General features: G+C 38.4%; 2 protein-coding genes across 4 annotated transcripts in view; both read right to left on the bottom strand.

The window, feature by feature from the left end:
- The window catches only part of LOC133540595 (WD repeat-containing protein 47-like), a 32,574-nt gene extending 20,017 nt beyond the window's left edge, over nucleotides 1-12,557 (bottom strand). For both annotated transcript variants that reach the window (XM_061883325.1, XM_061883326.1), the window contains exons 1-7: nucleotides 12,399-12,557; nucleotides 7,641-7,809; nucleotides 7,495-7,578; nucleotides 7,335-7,419; nucleotides 4,237-4,545; nucleotides 2,189-2,628; nucleotides 1,995-2,091 (exon numbers count right to left, since the gene is read on the bottom strand). In XM_061883325.1, the coding sequence (XP_061739309.1) occupies nucleotides 1,995-2,091; nucleotides 2,189-2,628; nucleotides 4,237-4,545; nucleotides 7,335-7,419; nucleotides 7,495-7,578; nucleotides 7,641-7,798 (1,173 nt within the window). In that variant the 5' untranslated portion in view covers nucleotides 7,799-7,809; nucleotides 12,399-12,557. The remainder of the gene's footprint in view (nucleotides 1-1,994; nucleotides 2,092-2,188; nucleotides 2,629-4,236; nucleotides 4,546-7,334; nucleotides 7,420-7,494; nucleotides 7,579-7,640; nucleotides 7,810-12,398) is intronic.
- A 5,782-nt stretch (nucleotides 12,558-18,339) lies between these two features.
- The window catches only part of camsap2a (calmodulin regulated spectrin-associated protein family, member 2a), a 123,558-nt gene continuing 115,833 nt past the window's right edge, over nucleotides 18,340-26,064 (bottom strand). For both annotated transcript variants that reach the window (XM_061883323.1, XM_061883324.1), the window contains one exon: nucleotides 18,340-24,991. In XM_061883323.1, coding sequence (XP_061739307.1) covers nucleotides 24,683-24,991 — 309 coding nt within the window. In that variant the 3' untranslated portion in view covers nucleotides 18,340-24,682. The remainder of the gene's footprint in view (nucleotides 24,992-26,064) is intronic.

The following is a 26,064-nucleotide window of genomic DNA, read 5'->3' as shown; positions in this document are numbered from 1 at the left end:
AAAACAGAATATGATACATTTAACGTCGCAACCCGAGTACCTAGAATAGGAATGAGTAATGTTTACATTTTGACCAATACGGTACAGTAGGAGGGGGATTCATATGGCCCCGATCGTTGCGGTTTACCTGACACATGAAATGTGACAAATTCGGAGGAGTGCACTATCCACTTTAGCTGATAGATGGTAGTAGAGTGTTGACTATCTTAATATGTAATTTGTGGCAATTCCAAGTTTGACCACAGCATCAGTTGCTATGTAGACAGGCACTTTCCATCATTTTCTGCAGAGTGCATTGCATAATTCACCCAGGGATGCGTCCATATGAATCCCTTCCCTACTGTACTTTACACATTTTACAACTGGAAAAAAAACGTTCCCAGAACCAGTACTTAAAAAATGGAAAATATGCCAAAAAAAAACCTTTTTATTCTTATATGATTTTGTGACAAGACTAATTATTGAAATACATCAATTATATAAATTAAATGATAACTAATACATAAACAAAAAGTAAAAAATCTAAACCAATTGCCATAAATTATTACAGCAATAAAGAACAGAGAGACTGTGTAATACTTTAGTAATAATGATGCTCATAATTCCAGGGTTTTATGAATGCAAACTTGCTCGCCTTAGCCATCATTGTGTTGTGTTGTTGTTGTTGCAACTTCTCGCTAGCCTAGCACTGTTTTGAGGGTTGCTCTTGGCGTGTTAAGGTCGGCAATAAAGTTTAAAAAGAGCATCAGATTGTGTGGTTCTGTCGGGACGGTACTTTAGATGTTACATGCACAACCTCACTGCTAAGCAATTTTTCCAGGTAAATGTGACTGTATTCTATTAGCACCTAAATCAGGTGCTTCTCTTTTTCAGTCTGGGTGCTACCACTTACGGGTTTTGGTGCCCATCAACAATTTAAAGGGGTTGGAATACTCACTAAATATGGCAATTAAGGCCCTAATTCGAACACTGGCTCTTGCTGCTACGTCCTTTTATTCTCTGGCAGACCAGGGGCCTCATTTATAAAAACTGTGCGTGGAACTGAGCTTAAAACACTACGTGAGCACAAGCGTCAGAATGCACGTACGCACAGAAAATTTTCAATATATAAAAGCATGCTGCACACACTTGCAGATATTCTTCTCAATATAAATCACACCTGCATCTTGATATACAATACAATTAATGCATCTGAAACACTGGTATCACTAATAATAGGTTGTTCAGCACGCCTAACTTAGCCAGGGATGTTGGTGTTTGAATGTCGAGCGACATTATGTAGAGTAGAGGTATTCAACTAAAATGTTTTGGTGGCCACATATACAGAAAGCTAAGGACCGAGGGGCGGACCTCTCCCTTCACTATTAGTCCGGAGAACCAGAAGACATATGATACTGGTGTATTTATTTTGTCAGAGTTACAGGAGTGCTGTGTTGTTTTTAAGACCGAAAAATGTGAGTTTTTTTTTAACTGAATTCACAGGCCACTAGTTGAATAGCCCAAATGATGAAAAAGAGAAGACCTAAAACAGACCTTTCAGGAACACAACTAGTATGACTAAAGAAGTTGAATAAATGACTACTGACTGCATCTAAAGTAAACAAGCTACATCAACACCTTAGTTACATAAATCACGCAACAACTGTAAATGAGTAACTGCCAAAAAGGAGAGAACTGAAAGGGGTGCCTTGAGGAACACTTCAGTTAGGAAAATCCCATGTTTGGACCTCAGTGTTCTATGTTTGCTAGCAAGGTTAAAAAGTCAATGCAAGGATCTGCCAATGTGTTTCCAGTGGTCAAAGGTCCTCTATAAAACAGGAGCACTGTAGTGTTTTTAGGAATTTCCTGCAAAAATGTTTGTCTGCCAGTTTTTGAACTGAACCTGAATAGCCCCACATTCCAAAAAAATGCATGTTAGGTTTGTCGAAAACGGAACTTTAGGCACATCGGGTTATTTGTAAAGCTCATTCAAATAAGAACGCTCTTGTTGTTACCTCAAGTGTCTCTGTGCACGAAGCCGTTCCACCGTCTCTCCCAGGAGTCAGAGGTGTACGTGCGGTCTTGGGACCTTCCAGTCCCCGTGGGTGCTTTCTGACAGCCAAGAAAGAAAACAATATGTAAGTTCATCTCAACTTTCATTACTCCGTGGATAATGGATGTATTGTTGATTATAAATGAGAACTCTGACCTCTCGGGTGAGTCCTCCAGCTGATGAACATTGTTCTCCACCAGGCTACGACTGAGAGCAGATTTCACTGCGGCCTCAGTTCCTCTCTTGTCCTGGGCCGCTAAGCCGTGGGACAGCCCATCCAGGGCCGGATTTAAAGACCTGGACATGTAGGTGTCGGCTGAGTGAGGCCGCTGGCGGAAAGGTGAGGTCGGGCAGGGGGAGAGACGGTTGATGAGTGGAGTGAGGAGATCGGCGTGGCCCGCCTTGCTGGGCTTCACCAGGCGGTCCACGTGAATGTTGAGGGTCTGTTGCTGAAAGGCGCATGAAAAGGCACCCGGGGAAAGGTTCTGTAGCCAGGACAGCAGCGACAGATCCAGTTCGTCGCAACCGTTCCCGCAGAGCAGGTCTACGCCGAGCAATACCTCGCCTTCTGTGATCTCCTCTCCGGTTGCTTTGCTCTGCAGAAAACAAGACCATCCAATATCAAGACTGTGATGTTCATATTTTCATCTACTTTCACACTCTGTCTTAATACTTTTACTCAGGGATGTGACAATCGATCAACCAACAATCGGTATTTGACGATTTTCGTGAGAAACTATGTGATCGGCCCTTGCCGATTAATGTCTTTTAATGTTGATCACAAACGCTGATCCTCTCCGGCTGACAAGTGGCTAGCAGCTAATTCTGTGGAGCCACTCCACTAAATTAATAAATAATCACCTCCATTACAGCCAATAAATGACATTTTTTTAGTATCTTAATCATCATTATCAAGTATTATTATCACTGGAAGGCAAGGGTAAAAATGTTACACACTGAGAAAAAACCAGGAGCGGGCATGCTATAAGGTAAGCTAACCTAGCTAGAAACAACACAAAGAAACAAGTGCTTGGTAAAATTTACGCATACATTAACAGATAAATAAGTATATTAAATAGAATGTAGAGAGAGGATAATACAACAACAATTGTCGCAGTCAACACATGACACATAAGAGGAAGGCGGTTCGAAATAGGTGGTGTCAATATTAAGGGTACTGTCAGTGTATGATTGACAGAGTTATCAGATCGATATTTTCATTTCCTCAAAATATTATTTTGTTAATGTTTACAAAGTCAAAGAATAAAGTACATGACACAGGCAATGATGTGTAAATCCTTTTCAAGCTATATTCAATTGAAAAGACTGCAAAGGCAAGATACTTAACATTCGAACTAGAAAACTTAATTTTTTGCAAATATTACCTCTTTTGGAATTTGATGCCTGCAACATGTTTCAAAAAAAGCTGACACAGGTGGCAAAAAAGAATGAGAAAGTTGAGGAATGCTCATCAAACACTTATTTGGAATATCCCACAAGTGAACAGGCTAATTGGGAACAGGTGGGTGGCATGATTGAGGATAAAAGCAGCTTCCATTAAATGTTCAGTCATTGGTAAACGAGGATGGGGCGAGGGTCAACACTTAATGAAAAAATGCATGAGCAAATTGTCGAACAGTTTAAGAACAACATTTCTGAACGAGCTATTGCAAGGAATTTGGGGATTTCACCATTCTACGGACCGTAAGCTCATCAAAAGGTTCCGAGAATCTGGAGAAATCACTGCACTTAAGCGATGATATTACGGACCTTCGATCCCTCAGGCGGTATTGCATCAAAAAGCGACATCGGTGTGTAAAGGATATCACCACAGGGGCTCAGGAACACTTCAGAAAACCACAATCATTGTATTCTGTTTTTATTTATGAATTACACAACGTGCCAACTTCAATGGTTTTGGGTTTTGTAGTTTTTGCATTTGTTTAGTTATCAGTTATAGTTGATATTGAAGAAAAAAAGAATGAGGAACTAGTTTCAATATTGTGTTGATATTTAAACTGTCAATAGCATTCAAATTAAATACATTTTAAAAATGTACAGTTAATACATGTGATTAGTATCGCTATTGGTATCGGCCGATCCTACTCACGGATGATAGGTACTCAGAAGCATAAAAAATTGATCGGAACATCGCTACTTTCACGTAGATACAGTGTATACAGAAAAGGGGGTGAAGCCCTCACCTGACAGAACTCCACACAGCACTCATACAGGATCCCTTTAATGAGCAGCTGAAAGAGGCGGTTCCCGCTCGCCCGGAAGCCCGCCTCACTCAGTTTCCTGTCAGCCGGGATAAACTCGGCCACCATGGCGCAGGCCTCCTCGAAGCAGTGGACACGCGCCGTGCTCGGGTTCCAGTCTTTGAACTCGGCGTGGTGGGTGAGGCGAGGCAGCGTTAGGAGGAGACAGAGCTTGCTGTAGTCCTCCTTGGAGGGGCAGAACTCCTCCAGATTGTGGAGGCATTTGACGGCCTCCTGCATGGTGAACTCCAGCTGGACATGGGAGGAGAGCAATTGGTCTTTTGTACAAAAACTGGTTTAGCTTGTGAAGAAGACCTAATAGTTCTTTGGTATCGGAGCAGAATTCATTAAATCTTCTAGTTGTCACTACTTGCATCCATCCCAAGCATGACAATAAGTTGAGACACAGCTGTTATCTCCAATGCTCTTAAGTTGAGGTACCATTGTACTACATAAATATAAATAAGGGACCAGTTCATTTTTAAAACATTAGTATGAATGCTTGTCTCTAGAGGTGGGGGAAATATTCGATTTTTAGGTGCATCGCAATTAAGACAGGGACGATTATAAAATAAATAATCTGCAGAAAGTTCTAAAATTTGTCTGACTGCAGTGAGCCATCTCAACGAGAGATCCTACCAGCTCCCGTTAGGTCTCCAATGTTCCAGTTTTGCACACATTTCCATTAATTCTACAATGTTTCTTTTAACAAATGCACTGTTTTTAAAAGTTGCAAGTGATAAACGCTTATTTAGTGAAACGAAAATAAATGTAAAACTGCATCAATATATACAAATTAAAGATGCATAAATAATCAATTTTTAATCGAATCGTAGCTTCTGAACAACATTCCCTCTAAGGTGAACGCCTGCGCAATTGCGCATTGCTCACACACCCTCTGCGCACAGCAAATTTATGTTGTGCACCAAATCAAACCCTATCTGAACTATAAAAAAAAATGAACAGATAACAATTTGTTTTGTATGATTTTACAACGCAATGGTGAGTAACAGGTGACGACAAGAGGCCACAACAGAGAAAACAATGTCCGCCAATACTGTTAAATCATAAAAAAAACTTCTATCTAGCAAAACTCGTCATTGTCTGCCGTACAAACCAGGCTCAAACCAACTCTTTGTCATCTGTCACATGACAGCAGCCATTCTCTCTCTCTCTCTCTCTCTCTCTCTCTATCTCTCTCTCTTGTACCAGTGATGCATTTACAGTCACACAAAAAGTCGGATGAATCCAACACCACACAAAGTGTCAATCCGAGGACGTTACACTGTGCCTCCCCAAACAGATGTGCTTATTCTACTGTCGTTTATTAAGAATGTTGATTTGTCGGACGGATTTTAATCATAGAATGCTGTTACTAGATTACAGAAATGCTAATACAATTATATATTAAGCGGAACTAAATGTGATCTCTGAAAGGAGTAAAAATTATTTCCAAAGCTGGGCCCCCACCTAGACATAAAACACAACAGCACACAGCTCATGAAAAACAACGTTGTATTTGTTATATTCATTTATGGGGGCCAAATCACATATATTAGAATTTTTTTAAATTTGATTATTACAATAAAACACTTAACTTGTTGGGACAGGTGTGCCGCTGGTGTGGCCATAGTGTGCACATCTGATGTTGTCACATGTGCTCCACTGAATACTCAGGGAGTTTTTGTGATTGCTTACACTTATGAGCAATTAAAGCAGGGGTCGGCAACCCGCGGCTCTTTGGCCACTCTGATGTGGCCCAGCTGCATAATCGGCGACCCCTCCGATTATTTCGGGGGGTTTCCGAATTTTGGTGCCTCTCCGATTTTCACCCGGACTGCAACATTGAGGGCGTGCTGTGATGGCTATACCTTTATCGTCCTCTACAACATATCATCGCGCCCACTTTTTCACCATGCTATTAGCGGGCTGGCCGGACACATGAATTTCGCTGTTTCTGTCATCACACGTACGAGATTGCAAGTGCGGGGGGGCGGGGTTTGGTGCTAGCGGGGTTGTATGATGTAGCCAGGAAGAGTTAAGGATAAATAAATAAATAAATGGGTTGTACTTGTATAGCGCTTTTCTACCTTCAAGGTACTCAAAGCGCTTCGACACTACTTCCACATTTACCCATTCACACACACATTCACACACTGATGGAGGGAGCTGCCATGCAAGGCGCCAACCAGCAAGGGTGAAGTGTCTTGCTCAGGACACAACGGACGTGACGAGGTTGGTTCTAGGTGGGATTTGAACCAGTGACCCTCGGGTTGCGCACGGCCACTCTCCCACTGCGCCACGCCGTCCCATGCATGGGATTCTCGGTATTTGTTCTGTTCTGTTTATGTTGTGTTACAGCGAGGATGTTCTCCCGAAATGTGTTTGTCATTCTTGTTTGGTGTGGCGCATATTAGTAAGAGTGTTAAAGTTGTTTATGTTACAACCTTCAGTGTAACCTGTATGGCTGTGGAACAACTATGCCTTGCAGTCGTGTACATGTAAATGCGAAAGGCACACACATTTTACTGGACTGGCAAGTCGTTTGTACATGTTGTAGAAGGCGTCAAAGGCAGTGCCTTCATAGCACGCCCTTATTATTGTTGTCTGGTTGAAAATGAGCAGATATTCGCGAGAATAGTTGCTTTGAGAATTTGGGAACCTCCCGGAAAATTTGGGAGGGTTGGCAAATGTAACGCTGTCAAGCGGCATTCATATATAACTCGCGGGCCGCATTAACATTACATTTTCTTATCAAGGTGGGGGCCGCGTGTCTGAGACCCCTGGTTAACACATAGCACAAAGCAAAAAAAAAATTCTCTATGCAGTGTTATTTCATTTTAAATTTCAAAAGAGTTTTTTGGCTCCCATTGTTTTACTTATTTTGTGAAACGGGTCAAAAAGGCTCTTTGAGTGGTAAAGGTTGCCGACCCCTGAATTAGAGGGAACATTGCGCCTGAATCATACTCAAAACCGTCAGCTGCCCAAAGATTCCCACCGCTACTTATATCCTTGCAGCAGTTGTGTGTGTAAAAACATACATTTTGAGGGTGTTCGGCTGCAGACATGGCGTTATTTACACACAGCGCCTCCAGAAACTTCTGCTTCAGAATGATGTAGCGAAATCTGTGAGCACAAACCACGGCATTAAGTAACATCGGTGGACCGGACCTTGACCTGGGTTATGTCGACTTCTCCCACCTTTTTTTGTCAAACGTGTCCAGCCCTTCTAGAGGCTGAATGAACTGCATCACTTCCTCCCACTGACCATCCAGAATGAGTTGCCTGTCAGGGGAGTGGCAAACAGATAATTAGGATGGCCCAGTTGCCATCTACTCTGGTCGTACCTGAGGAAGAGCATGTCATCAGAGTAGAGCCCGTTGATGACGCCGCTGTCCTTCTCCAAGGCCAGCATGCTGATGTGCAGCTTCCTGGAGCTGAGGAAGTCGAGGACCAGCTTGACCACCTCCGCCTCCTTGATGTTGATGGTCTCCTCTGTTGTCATGGCGACACGCTCTGAGTGCCGGCATATATGGAGATGAATTTGGAGAAAACAATCGATTTAGACAAAGAATATTACAACGCTTATGTGAAGCATGTCAAGCTTTCCACCCCAATTTGCTTGTCGAAAACATACAAATGTATGGCCACAGTATTAGGTACACCTAACACCCTAAAATGCGATGGTGCTATTTTTCCAAATGTTTATTATATTAGTTGTGGCTCTCAATGGCATTGAACTGGACTAATAAATACTGACAGCACTTATTAATATTTAAATTTCCTTAGTTTGCTACATGAGATAAGGGTAAACATTTTACTGAAATATTGTTTTAATATTTCAATATCAGTCATTATTATTACACAAACTAGGGAAATAAAATGATATCATTAGTTAATTCATACATAGATTTAAAAAAAGGAATACATGAAAATATTACCTATAGTGTCTCATATTATTATATTCCATTTATTTAAATGAATTGTAAACTGTAGGTTTGAAATTTAATAAACCTCCGTTTATCACTGTTCATTGGTTTCAGGTCTGACTGAAAGTAGGAATTATTCATTGTAAAGCAAATATTTTTTATAGCTAGAGCATACAAATGTTTATATTTTTTTAAAACCGTTTTTAATATTGTTATAGCCCTCGAGACATGAAATGACACCCATGTACTCACCCTAACACGCATTTAATCTAATATACAGTAGTAGTGCTGGCTGAAGCTGAGCCAATCAGTGGCCATGATACTAAAAAACACATTATGGTTTGGACGCATCTAGTGGCCAATACTAGTGTAAAATTGGTAATTGTAGTTTTTTTCAGCCGTTGTTATGCTCAATTCAGGACAACAGAAATTCTAGAATATTCTAACTTTTTATTTTATTTCCATCCATTTTCTACCGCTTATTCCCTTTTTGGGGTAACGGGGGGCGCTGGCGCCTATCTCAGCTACAACAAATCTGTAATGTGGTGAAGCAATAATATTTGAAGTGCAATGTGGTGAGAGAGGACTTCTACTAAAAACAATAATAATAATAATAATGATGATAATAAAGCATGACTGGAGATTTGACACATATTTAAACCTTGCTATAATCTTGTGGAAATGTGTTTGTTTTTTTTGCACAATTCTGTTTCTAACAAACCAATAATTGCGAATAAAATTCTCTAAAAAAAAAAAAAACTTTTCTGACTGTGTCAAAAGTGAGAATTACAATAATTATATATGTAAATTTATGAAATCAGCATACTTTGATAAATGTAATGTAATATTGCTATTATAATAAGATACAGATTTTGCAGGGGTGACTTCGCTGCCTCATACTGAGAGCAGTTTCAAATATTTGTGTTTCCTATTTTGCTACAAAAAATGGGGTAAAAAAACACTTTGCAGAACTGTTAAAAAAAAGAGGAATTATTACAGAAATTAAGAAATTAAATTAACTAGATAACTAACTCATATAATAAATGAAAAATATATATTTATACTGTTTCATACTATGTACCAATTATTAAAAAATGTCAAACTGTATTTTTGAAATGAAGCAAACCATTACCGTGCTACCACTACTACTAATTATAATAATAATAATAATAATAATAACGATTATAATAATAACAACAACAATAATATTAATGTTTAAGAATAACTGTAGTTTTGACTCATATGCCAACTTTGCCATTATCTTGTGGAAATGTGTCTTTTTGCATGACCCCGAAATCAGACAAACAAAACTTTGCAAATGAAATGATTTTTTTTTTTTTTTACTGAGAATCACAATAATATTTCTGTATTTTTTTTCAAATTAGCGTTTTTACATGTCTAAAAAGCTAAAAATAATAAATATATTTTTGTTATCATCATAATAGGATACACATTTTGCGAGGGTGTTTCTTTTAATGTTGATTCAAGTTCATTAAAACATTAAAAATGTTTATTTGGGAATAAATGCAAAAAAAATTGGTTGTGTATTAACAAGAAAACGCCTAAATCTTACTCAACAGAACTCAACATCAAAACTGTCACCAGAAATGGACATCAACATGTAGCTGTAATATTAGTATATTATAATAATACCTTCTGCCACTGATTTACTCTAATTCAATTTAGCTATTTATGTTCGTCCTACAAACAGGCCACAGTATTTATCAAAGGCCTACTGAAACCCACTACTACCAACCACGCAGTCTGTTAGTTTATATATCAATGATGAAATCTTAACATTGCAACACATGCCAATACGGCCGGGTTAGTTTACTAAATTGCAATTTTAAATTTCGCGCCAAACTATCCTGCTGAAACGTTGCGGTATTGTAGAGGACATTTTGTTCCAGCACCGTTCCCAGCTACAAGTAGTCTGTTTACATCGCATAATTCCACAGTATTCTGGACATCTGTGTTGCTGAATCTTTTGCAATTTGTTCAATGAATAATGGAGGCGTCAAAGAAGAAAGCTGTAGGTGGGAAGCGGTGTATTGCGGCCGCCTTTACCAACACAAACACAGCCGGTATTTCATTGTTTAAATTCCCAAATTTGACGGTGAAGCTTTACTATGGAACAGAGCGGTCAAGCGAACACGGTTGGATTGGACCACACACACACAAAGTACAGTGTATTATGCAGCGATTATTTCGAAAGATCGTGTTTTGAAGAGGGTCCCTTGCGAAGGGCAGAGATGGGCATCGCCAGCACCCGTCGACTGGTGCTGAAGAAAGGTGCGGGGCCGACCTTCAGGTTGTACAGGTACGACCATATAATCTCACTAAAACACTAGTAACACAATAAGCAGATAAAGGATTTTCCAGAATTATCCTAGTAAATTTGTCTAATAACATCTGAATCGCTCCCACTGTATAGTCTTTTTTTTTTTCTAGTCTTTCACTCTCACTTTCCTCATTCACAAATCTTTCATCCTCGCTCAAATTAATGGGGAAATTGTCCTTTCTCGGTCCGAATAGCTCTCGCTGCTGGTGGCCATGATTGTAAACAATGTTCAGATGTGAGGAGCTCCACAACCCGTTACCCATCCATCCATCCATTTTCTACCGCTTATTCCCTAAGGGGTCGCGGGGGGCGCTGGCGCCTATCTCAGCTACAATCGGCCGGAAGGCAGGGTAAACCCTGGACAAGTCGCCACCTCATCACAGGCCCAACACAGATAGACGGACAACATTCACACTCACATTCACACACAAGGGCCAATTTAGTGTTGCGTTACATCACGCGCATATCGTCTGCTACTTCCGGTACAGGCAAGGCTTTTTTTTATCAGCACCAAAAGTTGCAAACTTTTTATCGTCGATGTTCTCTACTAAATCCTTTCAGCAAAAATATGGCAATATCGCAAAATGATCAAGTATGACACATAGAATGGACCTGTTATTCCCGTTTAAATAAGAAAATCTCATTTCAGTAGGCCTTTTTTAATTTTTTTCCTTCTAGTCCTTCACTCTCACTATCTTTATCCACAAATCTTTCATCCTCACTCAAATTAATGGGGAAATTGTCGCTTTCTCGGTCCGAATCACTCTCGCTGCTGGTGGCCATTATTATAAACAATGTGAGAGGAGCTCTACAACCCGTGACGTCACGCACACATCGTCTGCTACTTCCGGTATAGGCAAGGCTTTTTTATCAGCACCAAAAGTTGCAAACTTTTTATCGTCGATGTTCTTCACTAAATCCTTTCAGCAAAAATAGGGCAATATCGCGAAATGATCAAGTATGACAAATAGAATGGACCTGCTATCCCCGTTTAAATAAGAAAATCTCATTTCAGTAGGCCATTAATGCTGATTCCATTTAATCAAAACATTAAAAATGTTTATTTGGGAATAAATGCAGATAAAATTGGTTGTGTATTGGGAAGGTTTTTTTCATGTTCATCTTCAAAAAACACACAAAAACAAAAAAATATATTTTTCCCCCATCTTTTTTTTATTTTCAATGAAAACGCCTAAATCTTACTCAACCGAACTCAACATCAAAACTGTCACCAGAAAAGGACATCAACATGTAGCTGTAATATTCCATCCATCCATCCATTTCCTACCGCTTATTCCCTTTTTGGGTGGCGGGGGGCGCTGGCGCATATCTCAGCTACAATCGGGCGGAAGACGGGGTACACCCTGGACAAGTCACCACCTCATTGCAGGGCCAACACAGATAAACAGACAACATTCACACTCAGTCCTGGGTTCAATCCCAGGCTCGGGATCTTTCTGCGTGGAGCTGTAATATTAGAGTATTATAATAATTCCATCTGCTACTGATTTATTTTAATTTAATTTAGCTATTTATGTTCGTCTTATAAACAGGCCACAGTATTTATTAAGCATCAATGTAAATGTTAAAGTCTGCATCATCATGAAGGTTATGTGAAACATCTGCATGTCAGTGGTGCGTTTACGTGCATCACGTGCATCTCCAATCTTCATCAGTCGTCATGATAAATGCTGATGTAAATATTACAACGTGTGCGTGTGGTAGACAGGCGCCGCCCAGTGCTCACACAACACAAGGCGACGCGAACGCCACACTCTCATTCACTCACACACAACAGACAGGACGCTTCGTCAAACGGCGACTAAAGTCCTGACCTGTCAAGCCCACTGGCGTCCACGTTGCGTGACGAGCAGCCAGGTGTCGTAAATTCCGGTCCCCGCCGGCTTGCTCGCAAGTGCGTCTTCCCCGTCAGCCGTTTATGTTTTCCTTGTGGCGCGAAGGTAGCGTTGCCATGCGGAAACACGTAGAGTCAAACATCCAATCAGGCGCGTCCCCGCCGCAGCGTGGCCGCGCCTTATTTGCGCGCGCACGGGGCCATCTTCGTAAGCTAACATGTAGCATCACTTATTTATATGTTGATGGTCGTTTTATTTTTAACTTATTTATGTTCTTTCTTCTTCGCTGCGCAAGAGAATGCACCTTCTATGTTCAGACTGGTGCTGCTGGCGCTTTTTACTAGTTATCGGAAAAAAAATATATATATATAGAAATTATGCGGGGCCATTTTGATATTTTACCTTTTCAAAATAAATACAATATATTGATTGTATTAATCTGGCTCTAAGTCATTAAATTGTTAAAAAATAAGTCATATACATGTGTGAATATATATATATATATATATATATATATATATATATATATATATATATATACACACACACCGTGGGGCAAAAAAGTATTTAGTCAGCCACCGATTGTGCAAGTTCTCCCACTTACAATGATGGAAGAGGTCTGTAATTTTCATCATAGGTACACTTCAACTGTGAGAGACAGAATGTGAAAAAAAAAATCCAGGAATTCACATTGTAGGAATTAAAAAATATATATTTGTAAATTATGGTGGAAAATAAGTATTTGGTCAATCATTTAAAGCTCTCATTGATGGACGGAGGTTTTGTTTCAAAATCTCACGATACATGGCCCCATTCATTCTTTCCTTAACACGGATCAATCGTCCTGTCCCCTTAGCAGAAAAACAGCCCCAAAGCATGATGATTCCACCCCCATGCTTCACAGTAGGTGTGGTGTTCTTGGGATGCAACTCAGTATTCTTCTTCCTCCAAACACGACGAGTTTAGTTTATACCAAAATGGATACATGGATGATACAGCAGAAAATTGGAGAATGTTATGTGGTCAGATGAAACCAAAATAGAACTTTTTGGTTTAAACTCAACTCAACTTATCCGAGGTCGGGTCGCGGGGGCAGCAGCCTAATCAGGGTAGCCCAGACTTTCCTCTCCCCAGCCACTTCAGCCAGCTCTTCCTGAGGGATCCCGAGGCGTTCCCAGGCCAGACGGGAGACATAGTCTTCCCAACGTGTCCTGGGTCTTCCCCGTGACCTCCTACCGGTTGGACGTGCCCTAAACACCTTCCTAGGGAGACGTTCGGGTGGCATCCTGACCAAATGCCCAAACCACCTCATCTGGGTCCTCTCGATGTGGAGGAGCAGCGGCTTTACTTTGAGCTCCTCCCGGATGGCAGAGTTTCTCACCCATTTCGGCCGCTTGTACCCGTGATCTTATCCTTTCGGTCATAACCCAAAGCTCATGACCATAGGTGAGGATGGGAACGTAGATCGACCGGTAAATTGAGAGCTTTGCCTTCCGGCTCAGCTCCTTCTTCACCACAACGGATCAATACAGCGACCGTGTTACTGAAGACGCCGCACCAACCCGCCGGTCAGCCTCACGATCCACTCTTCCCTCACTCGTGAACAAGACTCCGAGGTACTTACACTCCTCCACTTAGGACATATATTCTTTTTTTTTTTTTTTTACACTTAAATCCCTATTTAAACTTCAGATCTGTCGACAGGAAGTTTACATTTGTTTATGTTCTATGCCCTTTTCCCCACAAAATGTTTTTTGTGGCAAAAACCTAAAGTATGCCTAACATTTTCAAAGTGGAATACTTCATGTGAAGTAATTACAGCCTTGTATAAGTCCAACATTTATAACAACATTGATATTGATTGATTATTATTTATTGAGCAATGAGTTAAAAAAAAAGAAAATTTCCAGAGATCCAAAAGGGTCCCGCTCATGAAATAGGACAGGAATTATTTTTTATTGTTTTAATTTTAACCCTTAAATCTCTAGATCTACTTCAGATCCATCCATCGATTATACATGTTTATATTTTTAATAAAAAAAAAAAAAACTTGTTCTAAACACAAAGTGTAATATTTTTCCCTGAAAATATTTTAGAACTTGATGTGAAGTATTTATATATATATATATATATATATATATATATATATATATATAATGTCTTTAATGTCCTCTGTGTTATTTGATGTTTGATGTTTCCCTCTTACACACATGGAAGAGGGATGTGTACTATGGCTATGAGTCGTTGGTTTTTTTTTTGTTGTTTTTTTCCCCTTGACCTCAGTCTGCACCCCCACTCCAGGGCCCAGGCTAAGATTTTTATTTTATTTTATTTTAATCTTTTATTCTTTTCTCCTCCCCCTCCCCCCCGTTTACCTGTATGTCATCTTTTTTGTAAGGGGCGCTGGAAGCCGGCAGACCCGTCAGCGATCCTGTTCTGTCTCCCTGTAATGTTTGTCTGATCTTGAATGGGATTGTGCTGAAAATTGTAATTTTCCTGAAGGAACTCTCCTGACGGAATAAATAAAGTACTATCTATCTATCTATCTATCTATCTATCTATATATATATATATATATATATATATATTCTTTTTTTATACGCTAAAGTCCCTATTTAAACTTCAGATCTGTTGACAGAAAGTTTACATTTGTTTATGTTCTATGCCCCCCCCCCAAAAAAACAGATTTTCGTGGCAAAAAACGATTTTAACCCTCAAAATTTTCAAAGTGAAATATTTCATGTGAAGTAATTGGAACCTTGAATAAGTCCAACATTTACAACAACATTGATATTGATTATTATTCATTGAGCAATGGGTTAAAAGAAAGAAAATTCCCAGAGATCCAAAAGGATCATACAATAGGACAGGCATTATTTTTCATTGTTTTACATTTCAACCCATACATCTCTTGATCTACATCAAATCTATCTGTCGATTATAAATGTTTATATTTTCTATATATGTATATATGTATGTATATATATATATATATATATATATTTTTTTTTTTAAACATATTTATGCCCTTTTTGTCTTAGAAAACTTTTTTTTTATGGCAAACACTAAATGCAATATTTTACCCAGAAAATATTTTAAAACTTGAAATAAAGCATTCACACACACACATATATATATATATATATATATATATATATATATATATATATATATATATATATATACTTTTTTTTGTATGCTTAAATCCCTATTTAAACTTCAGATCTGTCGACAGAAAGTTCACATTTGTTTATGTTCTATGCCCCCCCACCGCCCCCGAAAATGTTTTTTGTGGCAAAAACACAAAATATGCAAGATTTTAACCCCTAAAATTTTCGAAGTGGAATACTTCATGTGAAGTAATTAGAGTCGAACATTTATAAGTGAAGTGAAGTGAATTATATTTATATAGCGCTTTTTCTCTAGGGACTCAAAGCGCTTTACACAGTGAAACCCAATATCTAATTATTACATTTAAACCAGTGTGGGTGGCACTGGGAGCGGGTGGGTAAAGTGTCTTGCCCAAAGACACAACGGCAGTGACTAGGAAGGCTGAAGCGGGGATCGAACCTGCAATCATCAAGTTGCTGGCACGGCCACTCTACCAACTGAGTTATATTGATATTGATTAATTAGTATTTATTAAGCAATGAGTTAAAAAAAGAAAATCCCCAGAGATCCGAAAGTGCCCCACTCATAAATTAAAACAGGCATTTTTGTTTATTCTTTTACTTTTCAACCCATACATCTCTTGATCTACATCAGATCTGTCCGTTGATTATACATTTTTGTATTTTTTATAAAAATTTTTGTTTTTTAAAAACATTTTTCATGCCATTTTTCGTCTTACAAAACTTTTTTTTTATTGCAAACACATAATGCGATATTTTTCCCCAAAAATGTTTTAAAACTTGATGCAAAGTATTCAAAGCTCTCAATACATCAGTATTTCATACAACATTGATTTTGATTCATTACTTTTGAAGCAATGACAGATTTTTAAATTTAAAAAATCCCACTAAAATTACCAGGGATCCAAAAGGTCCCCACTCATAAAAGCGTTAAAAATAAGCCATGCATTGTTTTACTTCCAACCGCTATATCTCTAGGTCAACTTCAGATCTATCCATCGTTTATTTTTGTAATGTTTTTTTTTTAATTATTATTATTATTCATTTTATGCCCTTTTTGTCATAGAAAACATTGTTTTTTTTTATAAGGCAAACACACAAAACATGCAATATTTATAGTAATTAAACTTTTAATAGGTCAGTATTTCATAACAAAATAGATTTTTATTCATAATTATGTTTTGAGCATTGACAGTTTAACACAAAAATCCTATTAAAATTCTCAAGGATCCAAAAAGTCCCCTCTCATAAAAATGTTAAAAATAAGTCATTTATTTTCTGTTGGTCAACGTCAGATCTGTCCATCAATTATAAGTTTTTTATATTTTTAAATATGTTTTTGTTTGTTTTATGCCCTTTATGTCTCAACACACATATTATGCAATATTTTCCCCAAAAAATTGTTCAGAATGAAATATTCCATGTGAAGTAATTGCAGCTTTCAGTAGATAAGTATTTCATAACATTGATTTCAATTCATATTTTTCCCCCCCGAACACTTTGTTCATTTCATGACGTATTTGACATACTTTTTAAATTTGATTTTCATACTGAATAAACCAAAACACAGCATACATTTTTTTTTATACAGTTTGTCACATTTGAAGAAACTGAACTGCCATCCCATTATCACAAAACTATGTATCGGTGCACATACTTATAACTTTATTAAAACAAGCTATAATGTACTTGTAATTTCATTAAAAGCTAGATAGTGTGTGTGTGGTTTTTTTACGTATTGTTTGTATATTTTCAAGTCTATATTAGCAGTTACCCTGTCTACATTAAGCCGGATAACTCCTTACAGGAATAATTATTTTGCCTAAATAAGCTCTGTGTCATTTACTCACAAAAAACATTTATTTATGCACAATAATATTATATAATCCCGGATCCAGTGAAAAGAAATAGAAAATAATAAAAAAAGTAAAAATGTTCTGTTAAGATTTAACACAATGTCTGTTTTATTTCTGAACTAAATCGCAAGATGGATCACATCACGGAGAAGTTTGCTGAAAAGGAAGATTGAAGTGAATTTGAGAGAGCTGGCATGGACTAAGAACGGACAAGTCACTGTTTTGTCCGTTCGCGAAAAACAAACATCCTAATCTACGATTTGACTCCCTCGAATGGCCTTTATGATAGGACCAGACTGTTCTGAAAAACACCCCCGAGGACACCTCAATGATGGACGCTTTTGACCTCCCTCCCTTCTCAACGACACCTGGAGTCGAACTTTTTCAGTTCGGCCTCAGTCTACAAAAACATTACACCATCACACCCAAGACAATTGGGTACACACGCACACACGTCCCTTCCCCCACCCCACGCCTTCACCACTGCTTGTTTTTTCCCTTTGGGCCTTCCAGGGCTCCAACCTCCCCTCTGTGCGAGTTGTCATGATTAAATGTACCGTGTTTATGTGTGCATCGCAAATTAGGTTTTTTCCCTTGGACTCAGCCTGGACCCCCTCCTGCGGGTCCAGTCTTTGACTGATGCTTTTTTACTCTTCCCCCCTTTCCCAATATCACCTTTTTCCCACCTGTCTTAAGGAGCGCCGTTGGCGGTCCCGTCTTGTCTCCCTGTAACGTATGTCTGCTCTTTGTGGGACTGTGCCGAAAATGTACTTTTCAGTTCTTATGTGTCACGTGCATGTTAAGAATTGACAATAAATCATCTTCCTTCCTTACTTATTAGGACATTTGCACAGTATTGTGAGTTTGCCGCAAACAAAAAGGAAATGCATTGACTTTTTAAGGTGGGATTTACTGAATATTCACAAAAAAGTATTCGGAGGCCATGCTGAGTTTATTTGATGCAGCAAAAAACAAATAAATTACATGTTTTTTCAAAGACATCACGTTATCCGACAACAAAAAGTCATCATTATAGCACATGAGCACACATAAACACTGATATGTACAACAAGCTTGTAGGTTAAATATTCCCTTGGCTTCCTGTGGTCAATAACCAACATACTAGAATACATTAGAAACAAAAGTCATAAATACCCCCTCCCCTCTCCCCCCAGGTTTAAAATGATGCACCAAGTCAGCAGATTTGATCACGATTATTTGTTGTATACCCGTATGTAGCAAAACACCACTTGCCTTAAAACGCGGTTTTGATGATTTTCCTACAATTCAAACAGAGAACTAGCAAAATATTCCTAATCTGTACATGTTGCAGCTAAAACACTCTCCAGTGATGGCAGCTATTTTTTACCAATAAGTGAAAATGTGAGTTTACAACTTATGAATCTTACAAAAATACTAATCTACAACTTCCTGACACAAGAGAAGTGTCGCTCTGTGCTGATCGCAGTCCACCATTTGTGATTGTACAATTTGTTCGAAACTGAAAGTAAAAGTACAAAACTATCCCAAACGGCAGCTTTAAGACCACACAAATCCGTCACTTGAATTTGAAAGAGTGGGTGAAAGAATGTATTTCAAGGAAGACATTAAAAATGAATAAAGTAGATCTGACATGCAGTTTGATCATGCGGGTTCTTGCTCCGTTACACACTTTTAAAAGAAAAATATTGACACGTGCAGACCTTTTAAATCAACAGTGAGTTTGGATATGAAGAAGTGCAAAAGTACGCTGACTTGCACACTATTTATCTTGGACCGAAACTACGTTGGTTGCTAAAAGCTTGATATAATTCAAAACCATTAAAAATCGAGCCTTGGTTTGAACAAATTAGCAATCATCCCAGAATCTCTGTGCTGTATTGGCCAATTTGTGTCAAAATGATGTGTTTGAAACAATAAGCCAGTCAAAACCAATAGAGTTCTTACTTTGAAAGAGTCAAATAAATATGCCTTGAATTTTGACCTGTAAGAATACTAACAACAATCATGTAATACAGTGTATTTCTCTTTGACCTAAACTAGATTGGTTGCTATATACTGAATACAGTCCAAAACCAATAGAAATCTGGCCTTGATCAGAGCCATTGTTCCAGAAAGTTGCTTATCTATTTTGTGTCAACTATCAGTTAAAAATCAGTAAGTTTTGGTTTGATACAGAACAATAATCCCTTCAAAACCAATAGAGTTCTTACTTTGATACACATTAGTGTTTCAAACAACAAGCCAGTCAAAACCAATAGAGTTCTTACTTTGATAAGAGTCAAATAAATATTCCTTGAAGTTTGACCTGTAAGAATGCTAACAACAATCATGTAATACAGTGTATTTCTCTTTGACCTAAACTAGATTGGTTGCTATATACTGAATACAGTTCAAAACCAATAGAAATCTGGCCTTGATCAGAGCCATTGTTCCAGAAAGTTGCTTATCTATTTTGTGTCAACTATCAGTTAAAAATCAGTAAGTTTTGGTTTGATACAGAACAGTAATCCCTTCAAAACGAATATAGTTCTTACTTTGATACACATTATTGTTTGAAACAATAAGCCAGTCAAAACCAATAGAGTTCTTACTTTGATAAGAGTCAAATAAATATACTTTGAAGTTTGACCTGTAAGAATGCTAACAACAATCATGTAATACAGTGTATTTCTCTTCGACCTAAACGAGATTGGTTGCTATATATTGAATACAGTTCAAAACCAATAGAAATCTGGCCTTGATCAGAGCCATGGTCCCAGAAAGTTGCTTATCTATTTTGTGTCAACTATCAGTTAAAATCTGTAAGTTTTGGTTTGATACAGAACAATAATCCCTTCAAAACCAATAGAGTTCTTACTTTGATACACATTATTGTTTCAAACAACAAGCCAGTCAAAACCAATAGAGTTCTTACTTTGATAAGAGTCAAATAAATATTCCTTGAAGTTTGACCTGTAAGAAGGCTAACAACAATCATGTAATAAAGTGTATTTCTCTTTAACCTAAACTAGATTGGTTAATATGTACTGAATACAGTTCAAAACCAATAGAAATCTTGCCTTGATCTGAGCCATCGTCCCAGAAAGTTGCTGAGCTATTTTGTGTCAAATATCAGTAAGAGTTTTGGTCTGATACAGAACAATAATCCCTTCAAAACCAATAGAGTTCTTACTTTGATACAAACAGCAAAACTAGATGGTTTTTGAAAAAAAAAAGAAATATGACTGTTAAAGTATTATTGTAATATTTATTGCTCTTTTATTTGTTGTGTTTTACTTTTGGATTTAAAGTAAAGTCTATCCTACCCTAACAACAAAACAACCTTTGACCCAAGCACGCTGATTGCTGCAAGTTGAAACCAGCTCAAAACTACTAGGAATCTTGCCGTGATACTTATTACTATATGCACAGTCATCCCAGAAATTGGGCACCATTTTTGTACTAACACTATGTTGGCCATATCAGTTTAAATCAAATTATGTATTGGTTTGAAACCGAATAATTATCCCCTCAAAACCAATAGAGGTATTTTCTGATACAAATAAACAGACCTAAACGTTTTAAGAAGAGTATCTGGGAATCTTTGACTTGTAAGAGTGCTAACAACGTGAGCACATTGATTGGAAATGATTAAATTAGTTCAAAACCAATAAGGATCTTGCCATGCTACTTATTGTCTGCACAATGACACCAGAAATTTTGCTCAACTTTTGTGTCAAATGTCAGTCAAAATCAAAGTATGTATCGGTTTGAAACATAACAAGAATCCCTTCAAAACCAATATAGTTCTTACTTTGATACAAAGACCTAAATGTCTCTTGGAATTTTGACCTGTAGGAGTGCTAACAACCTCAACACATTGATTGCTGTTAGATGAATTTAGTCCAAAACCAATAGGGATCTTGCCATACTTGCACAATGATCACAGAAAATCGGCAACATTTTTGTGCTGAGCAATATTGGCCATCTTGTGTCAAATATCAGTCAAATTCAAATTATGTATCGGTTTGAAACAGAACAATTATCCCCTCGAAACCAATAGAGGAATTTTCTGATACAAAGAAACAGACCTAAACGTTTTAAGAAGAGTATCTTGGAATCTTTAACAACCTGAGCACATTGATTGGAAATGGCAAAATTAGTTCAAAACCAATAGGGATCTTGCCATGCTAGTTATTGTCTGCACAATGACACCAGAAAATTTGCTCAACTTTTGTGTCAAATGTCAGTCAAAATCAAAGTATGAATTGGTTTGAAACAGAACAAGAATCCCTTCAAAACCAATATAGTTCTTACTTTGATACAAAGACCTAAATGTCTCTTGGAATTTTGACCTGTAGGAGTGCTAACAACCTCAACACATTGATTGCTGTTAGATGAATTTAGTCCAAAACCAATAGGGATCTTGCCATACTTGCACAATGATCACAGAAATTCGGCAACATTTTTGTGCTGAGCAATATTGGCCATCTTGTGTCAAATATCAGTCAAAATCTAATTATGTATCGGTTTAAAACAGAACAATTATCCCCTTAAAACCAATAGAGGAATTTTCTGATACAAAGAAACAGACCTAAACGTTTTAAGAAGAGTATCTTGGAATCTTTGACTTGTAAGAGTGTGATTGGAAATGGCAAAATTAGTTCAAAACCAATAGGGATCTTGCCACATTAGTTATTGTCTGCAAAATGACAGAATCACAGAAATTCGGCAACATTTTTGTGCTGAGCAATATTAGCCATCTTGTGTCAAATATCAGTCAAAATAAAAGTATGTATCGGTTTGAAACAGAACCAGTTCTTACTACGATTATGATACAAACAGCCAGACTAGAATTTTTTAAGAAAGTCCGGTGTACATTTAGACCTGTAATAAGTAACAAACAAACATGTACTATATCTATATTGGACCTAACCTACAATGGTACCTAAAAACCAATAGGGATCTTGCACAATTATCTGAGAAAGTTGGCCTAACCTTTGTGCTGAGCTATGTTGGTCCTGTCAAATATCAAATCAAAACCAAGTCACGTATGGCTTCAATACGGAGCAATAACCCCCTTCAAAACAGACCGGGTTCTTGCATTCTATTTGTCAAACCCACTTTGGCTATTTTACACTGGACATCATTCAGAACTTTTAAGTGCAAAAAAAAAAAAATCACCAAATCTTTTGGACTGTCCGTCACTTTTTCTTATTTATATACAAACCCTGTTTCCATATGAGTTGGGAAATTGTGTTAGAGGTAAATATAAACAAAGTACAATAATTTGCAAATCATTTTCAACCCATATTCAGTTGAATATGCTAAAAAATACAACATATTTGATGTTCAAACTGATAAACATGTTTTTTTTGTGCAAATAATCATTAACTTTAGAATTTGATGCCAGCAACACGTGACAAAGAAGTTGGGAAAGGTGGCAATAAATACTGATAAAGTTGAGGAATGCTCATCAAACACTTATTTGCAACATCACACAGGTGTGCAGGCTAATTTGGAACAGGTGGGTGCCATGATTGGGTATAAAAACAGCTTCCCAAAAAATGCTCAGTCTTTCACAAGAAAGGATGGGGCGAGGTACACCCCTTTGTCCACAACTGCGTGAGCAAATAGTCAAACAGTTTAAGAACAACGTTTCTCAAAGTGCAATTGCAAGAAATTTAGGGATTTCAACATATACCGTCCATAATATCATCAAAAGGTTCAGAGAATCTGGAGAAATCACTCCACGTAAGCGGCGTGGCCGAAAACCAAAATTGAATGACCGTGACCTCGGATGGCACTGTCAAAAACCGACATCAATCTCTAAAGGATAATACCACATGGGCTCAGAAACACTTCAGAAAACCACTGTCACTAAATACAGTTCGTCGCTACATCTGTTCGTCTCTACTATGCAAAGCGAAAGCCATTTATCAACAACATCCAGAAACGCCGCCAGCTTCTCTGGGCCCGAGATCATCTAAGATGGAGTGATGCAAAGTGGAAAAGTGTTCTGTGGTCTGACGTGTCCACATTTCAAATTGTTTTTGGAAATATTTGACATCGTGCCATCCGGACCAAAGGGGAAACGAACCATCCAGCCTGTTATCGACGCAATGTTCAAAAGCCAGCATCTGTGATGGTATGGGGGTGCACTAGTGCCCAAGGCATGGGTAACTTACACATCTGTGAAGGCACCATTAATGTTGAAAGGTACATACAGTTTTTGGAACAACATATGCTGCCATCTAAGCGCTGTCTTTTTCCATGGACGCCCCTGCTTATTTCAGTAAGACAATGCCAAGCCACACTCAGCACGTGTTACAACAGCGTGGCTTCGTAAAAAAAGTGCAGGTACTTTCCCGGTCTGCCTGCAGTCCAGACCTGTCTTCCATCGAAAATGTGTGGCGCATTATGAAGCGTAAAATAAGACAGCGGAGACCCCGGACTGTTGAACGACTGAAGCTCTACATAAAACAAGAATGGGAAAGAATTCCACTTAGTTTCCTCAGCTCCCAAACATTTATTGAGTGTTGTTAAAATAAAAGGTGATGTAACACAGTGGTGAACATGCCCTTTCCCAACTCCTTTGGCACGTGTTGCAGCCATGAAATTCCAAGTTAATTATTATTTGCAAAAAAAAATAAAGTTTATGAGTTTGAACATCAAATATCTTGTCTTTGTAGTTCATTCAATTGAATATGGGTTGAAAAGGATTTGCAAATCATTGTATTCCGTTTATATTTACATCTAACACAATTTCCCAATTCATATGGAAATGGGGTTTGTAAATAATAATCTAAGAAAAGAAAAAGGTTTTCTTTATCCGGAGTGACGGCCCACATTCCTCCAAAGACAGGGTCCTGAAAAGCTGAAACCGTTTGACTTTGTAGAGTTGAACACACAAGCAGTGTGTGGCGAACGCTAGCTGTATGCAATCATTTTTGGCCCTTAGAGTTGTGTACCTAAATATACAAAACATGACGACTCATCAACAACAGCCGAGTTACAATCGCCTCATGGCACTCGCACGCTAAAATTGCAAATGGAAACGAATCTGTACATGAATCATAAACATTCGGTGTTGAGTAAAATGTCCTCGCATTCGTACGGTCTCGTTTTTGACGTTTGGCACATAGGAGATAAAAACAGTACTCACACATTCCTTCATAAACTAGACTCCGACATGGTTTTAGATATTTACATCATTCTTCATCAGTGGCGTACATCGAGCAGGAAGTGGAAAATGCGGGTGTTGGAATCATCATGGAGGTATGCCCAGGCGCCATCAGGACTGGGGGGCAGGCACTACTTTTTTCGGGGTGGGCGGCTTCTTGGTTTGCCACAGGTGGCAGTGGATGGTGACGGCGTCCACGCTGGCCGACATGGTCTTGGCCGGTATCAGGCTGAACTGCTTCTTGTCCGAGTTGTACTTGTAGAGGCCGTCGATCATCTTGCGCCCGATGCTCTTCGGGCCGATGCCCGCCAGTTTGTTGATCTCCTCGGTCTCAGGGCAGTAGGTGTACAAGGAGCGGAACTGGCAGCCGCCGTCTCGGAACAAAACCAGGAAGTTGTTGGCCTCCGATTTCTCCATTTCCTGTGAAAAGTTATGAACATGAGTGCATGTAGGGCTGTGCGATATGGCCTTTTTTTAATATCTCGATATTTTTAGGCCATATCGCGATAAACGATATATATCTCGATATTTTGCCTTAGCTTTGAATGAACACTTGAAACATATACAGTGGGGCAAAAAAGTATTTAGTCAGCCACCGATTGTGCAAGTTCTCCCACTTAAAATGATGACAGAGGTCTGTAATTTTCATCATAGGTGTACACTTCAACTGTGATGGACAGAATGTGAAAAAAAAATCCAGGAATTTTAAAGAATTTATTTGTAAATTATGTTGGAAAATAAGTATTTGGTCAACCATTCAAAGTTCTCACTGATGGAAGGAGGTTTTGGCTCAAAATCTCACGATACATGGTCCCATTCATCCTTTCCTTAACACGGATCAATCGTCCTGTCCCCTTAGCAGAAAAACAGCCCCAAAGCATGATGTTTCCACCCCCATGCTTCACAGTAGTTATGGTGTTCTTGGGATGCAACTCAGTATTCTTCTTCCTCCAAACACGACCAGTTGAGTTTATACCAAAATGAATACATGGATGATACAGCAGAGGATTGGGAGAATGTCATGTGGTCAGATGAAACCAAAATAGAACTTTTTGGTATAAACTCAACTCGTCGTGTTTGGAGGAAGAAGAATACTGAGTTGCATCCCAAGAACACCACACCTACTGTGAAGCATGGGGGTGGAAACATCATGCTTTGGGGCTGTTTTTCTGCTAAGGGGACAGGACAATTGATCCGTGTTAAGGAAAGAATGAATGGGGCCATGTATCGTGAGATTTTGAGCCAAAACCTCCTTCCATCAGTGAGAGCTTTGAATGGTTGACCAAATACTTATTTTTCACCATAATTTACGAATAAATTATTTTAAATTCCTACAATATCAATTCCTGGATTTTTTTTTTCACATTCTGTCTCTCACAGTTGAAGTGTAACTATGATGAAAATTACAGACCTCTGTCATCATTTTAAGTGGGAGAACTTGCACAATCGGTGGCTGACTAAATACTTTTTTGCCTCACTGTAATCACAGCAGT

Source organism: Nerophis ophidion, linkage group LG22, assembly GCF_033978795.1.
Source record: "Nerophis ophidion isolate RoL-2023_Sa linkage group LG22, RoL_Noph_v1.0, whole genome shotgun sequence".
Lineage (NCBI taxonomy): Eukaryota > Metazoa > Chordata > Actinopteri > Syngnathiformes > Syngnathidae > Nerophis > Nerophis ophidion.
Note: the sequence above shows the minus strand (reverse complement) of the source record. Positions and strands in the feature narration are given on the sequence as shown.